General features: G+C 48.6%; 1 protein-coding gene across 2 annotated transcripts; it reads right to left on the bottom strand.

Annotated features, from left to right (window-relative positions):
• Positions 1 to 2,225: 2,225 nt before the first annotated feature.
• LOC134028989 (ras-related protein Rap-2b) lies at positions 2,226 to 3,646 on the bottom strand. Of its 2 annotated transcripts, none has more exons than XM_062472937.1 (2): positions 2,669 to 3,646; positions 2,226 to 2,324 (listed from the first exon to the last, which is right to left on the bottom strand). In XM_062472937.1, the coding sequence occupies exon 1, from the start codon at positions 3,270 to 3,272 to the stop codon at positions 2,721 to 2,723; it is 552 nt and encodes a 183-aa protein (XP_062328921.1). In that variant the 5' UTR covers positions 3,273 to 3,646; the 3' UTR covers positions 2,226 to 2,324; positions 2,669 to 2,720. The 2 variants fall into 2 exon arrangements, with proteins under 2 accessions (XP_062328921.1, XP_062328920.1); XM_062472936.1 differs by having other exon boundaries at positions 2,227 to 2,324; positions 2,659 to 3,646.
• Between the last annotated feature and the right edge of the window lie 432 nt (positions 3,647 to 4,078).

Here is a 4,078-nt window from a genome sequence, read left to right as displayed (position 1 = left end):
TCTCTCTCTCTGTCTCTCTCTCCGTCCCTCTCTTCCTGTCTCTCTCTCTCTCTCTCCCTGTCTCCCTCTCTGTGTAGGAAGAGGGAAGAAAAGAGCGAGGACAGGAAGTGAGCATGCAGCAAGCTAAACTTTCTCTCGCCAAATTCTTCTGATGTTTATCACGGGGCGAGGGGTAGGAGAGCTAGGCTGGGGTAGGAGAGCTAGGCTGGGGTAGGAGAGCTAGGCTGGGGTAGGAGAGCTAAGAGAGCTAGGCTGGGGTAGGAGAGCTAGGCTGGGGTAGGAGAGCTAGGCTGGGGTAGGAGAGCTAAGAGAGCTAGGCTGGGGAATCCCCCCCACACACGGTTACAGCCCACCTGTTGGGGGGAGACTCCGGCAGCCATTGTTTGGAACTTGACATTTCACACTCTCTCTCTAGAATGTCACAACACCAGCCCCCCTCCCTTCCCCCTTCCAGAAGAGTGAGCGCAGCATTCCCTACACAAGTTTTGACGTAGCCACAAAATGGTATTTTCCCTGTACTGTGACACACACACTAGGGTAGGCCAACCAAAACCAAGGCTAACGACACCTAACACAGGCTAACCCAAGCTAACGACAGCTAACACAGGCCAACCATCATATAATCTAACCACTAAGATAGCCCCACACCTTAACCCTTGTGTTCTCCTCGGGTCGTTCTGACCCATCAGTCATTGTGACCCACCGTCGTATTGCGACAACTTTACCGCATACAAAAACAAAGTGAAGCATTTTCTTTTAACCGTCGGGCTGTCTCAGACCCCCCACATTGCGAAGGTTAAAAGAAAAGTATTTTTATTTGTTTTTGTATTGGGTAAAATTGGGTAAACACAATGATGGTTCGTTATGAACCTTTGGGTCATGTGACCCGAAGGCAGCACGAGGGTTAATAAGGAAGCTATCCCTGGGGTCTTCAGACCCCCCTGACCACCTAGAAAGGAACAACGTTCGAGACTGAACACACAGAGAAAACACACCTTTTTTACAAACGCATTTTGTATTAAAAGTCTTTGTTTTCTTAAACAGACAGACCATTGTTAAAAGGTTGGTCTGAAATTAAACTTACAATCAGGTTAGATTTATTTTTTTTCCTCAATGGTACATCACATTTTCTGTTACAAACAACAAAAATAAAACAGAAAATGTAGAACTCCGTTGATCGAAGGGTTCTGGAAGAGAGCGTGTCGGATGGGACAGCATCGGATGGGACCGCGTCGGATGGGACAGCGTCGGATGGGACCGCGTCGGATGGGACAGCGTCGGATCGGACAGCGTCGGATGGGACAGCGTCGGATGGGACAGCGTCTTGGAGCGGTGTCAGTACCTGCGGATCCCAAATCTCTGTTCATCCCAAAACCCAGCGGACATGTCACGAAAGAAACACCTCCGTTTTCAACCGAAAGTAGAGAGAGCAAACTGCCATTCCTTGATCAACGAAAAGTATTTTGTAATGTTTTTCTCTTCAGACAGGAGTTAATCCAGACACTCACTGCTGAGGACAGCCGCTCTCTCCTGAAGGAGCCCACCAGGTTGGCACTGAATGCGCACCACTCACTTGAAAAGGCACTAGACGAGGGTGTGTGTGTGTGTGGCAGAGGTCAGGAGGACAGACATGGCACTTGTCAAAACAGAAGTGAAACAGTAGCGTCAGGTAGGAGAGGAAAGAGGAACTAGACGCTTGAAGTGAATTCCAACATGTGAGGGGATGAGGGGGGGGGTTGGAGGTGTAGAGAGGTTCCACTTGATGCTTAACCCCACCCCACTCTGCTCCCTCCACCTCACCCCCTCCTAATGTGCAGTCATTTAACAAAATATAGTTTTTTTTCCTATCTTCATCCACAGTCAGCTAAACTTCCATGGAAGTGTCCTGGTGTCCATGGTCCATGTCCCAGTGTTTGTGGTGGAGGTGAAGGTGTGTGTGTGTGTGTGGGGGAGGTGAAGGTGTGTGTGTGTGTGTGTGTGTGAGTGTGTGTGTGTGATGTGTGTGTGTGTGTGTGTGTGTGGGGGGGGGGGGGGGGGGGGAGGAGGGACTCAGGTACAGTGAGGCCTGGTTGAACTGTACAGCTCGTACTGTCATCAACGGTAAACACCGAACATGCTGCTAGCTACTCCAGACGCTGTGAATTCCTGAAGAGTGCTTCCCCCCCCTCCGCACCCTCCTCACCCTCCCACCCCCCCCTCCTCACCCTCCCCCCCCCTCCCCCCCCCCCTCCTCCACTGCGCCCTTCGTCCTCCACCCACCACAGCATTCCTCCCCTCCTTCCTGTCCAAGGAGCCACAGAGAACTGTACACTTCCTGTAACACACTTCCAAAACAGAAAGATAAAGTCAAAGGTCCGTTATTTTGTTAAAAATTCAAAATGCTCCTTGTGGACAGGCACCGGGGCCCATTTTCTCCTCAAGAGTAAAATAAAAGCGCCCATCCTTGAGTTGTATTTTTCCTAAATCCCAGAACATTCAAGTATCCAGAATTGTAAACCGTTTTTCTTTTCTTTTTTTGCGATATCTTTTTTTGTCTTTTCTAGTGTGCGTGACAGTAGGACACTTTCCAAAACGTTGTTAGCACACGTGAATTTCAAGACACAAACTTATTGGCTTCGTAAGTTGTTGTAGAAAACAAGATTTGAAGAACAAACTCACACACACACACCACTGCTAACTTAAATCGAGCTAAATTAAAATATATATAACGAGTCTCTTCTTTAAAGAATGACGCAGGATGAGCAACACTGGTCGTCTCCGTTCGGCGTGGAGGAGTAGTTCATTTGTCGGACAATCTCGGCAAACAGTTCGTCAACCGAGATCTTATTTTTGGCTGAAGTTTCCATAAACGGGCAGTTCCACTCGTCAGCCAGAGCCTTCCCCTCCCCGGACGACACTTCCCTCTCGCCCTCCAAGTCCACCTTGTTCCCGACCAGTATCATCGGCACTCTCTCGTACCGTTTCACCCGAATGATCTGATCCCTCATGGGTTTGATATCTTGGAAGCTCTGTTGGTTGACCAAGCTGTAGACGAGAATAAATCCTTGCCCGTTCTTGATGTAGAGATCTCGCATGGACGCAAACTGCTCCGTTCCCGCAGTGTCTAGGATTTCCAGCACAGAGGGCGAGGAGTCTACCTCAATCTCTTTTCGGTAGAAATCCTCTATCGTGGGATCGTATTTCTCTATGAAGGACCCCGTCACAAACTGGACAGTCAAAGCGGATTTGCCAACCCCACCGGATCCCAGAACGACTACTTTGTATTCTCTCATGGTTCCGAGACAGTCCCCCCTCTCTCTCCCTCTCCTTCCTTTAGAATGCTCTCCCCGCCCTGCAGTGTTTCAAAGCGCAGGCAGCTATGATGTTATGCCTCTCCGGTGTTTGCAGTTTTCGTTTTGAAACCGCGGGTTCCTCGGGGCGTGGTCGTCCACTACGGGGGTGAGAAAAGGAGAGCTTTCGACCGTGAACCAGCATTAGAAATGTATCATGTCGAGCCCCGCTAAATCCCAGTCCTTGTTCTATGTCTCCTGCGTTTGTTGAGTTATCCACCGCGCTCTCTTCCTGCCCACTCTCTACAGCACGCAGCCTGCGTCCGTACGTCAACTTCTGAACCGTCGGCGCCTCCGTTTTCTTAAAGCGGCAGTGATCCCCGTCTGCCGTTAACCGCTTCCATAAGTAGGCTCCACACCAGCTTCTTGCCACTCCTTATTGTTTGACACCTTCCTGGTTTCGACACCTCGGTGAAATTGATGACTCACAGCACAGGATCTGTGTAGCCTATTTTTACTTCCCACTACGAGCAAAATACAATTTTAACTTGACTCTCAAAACATATCATTCATGCGTCCGATTGTGAAAGGTTAGGTTTCTTTGCAGATTCAAAATTGTCAGAAAAACAGTAGGCTATTATGTAGAAACATAATATAACGCTTTAACTGTCAGATAAAACGTTTATTTTATCTGGTCAGCAAGAATCATTATTGGGTTGTTAATTGAATTCACCCGTAATAGTTTCGTAAATTCAGACATTTTACCAAAGTAGATGGATTAGCACTGGAATTTACATTATGTCAGTAAT

Source organism: Osmerus eperlanus, chromosome 11 (genome assembly GCF_963692335.1).
Source record: "Osmerus eperlanus chromosome 11, fOsmEpe2.1, whole genome shotgun sequence".
In the NCBI taxonomy this organism is placed as follows: Eukaryota; Metazoa; Chordata; class Actinopteri; order Osmeriformes; family Osmeridae; genus Osmerus; species Osmerus eperlanus.
The sequence above is the reverse complement of the archived record's forward strand: the minus strand, read 5'-3'. Positions and strand labels throughout refer to the sequence as shown.

Coding starts and splice junctions, on each gene's coding strand:
- LOC134028989 (XM_062472937.1), bottom strand. CDS start 3,272: ATGAGAGAATACAAAGTAGTCGTTCTGGGATCCGGTGGGGTTGGCAAA.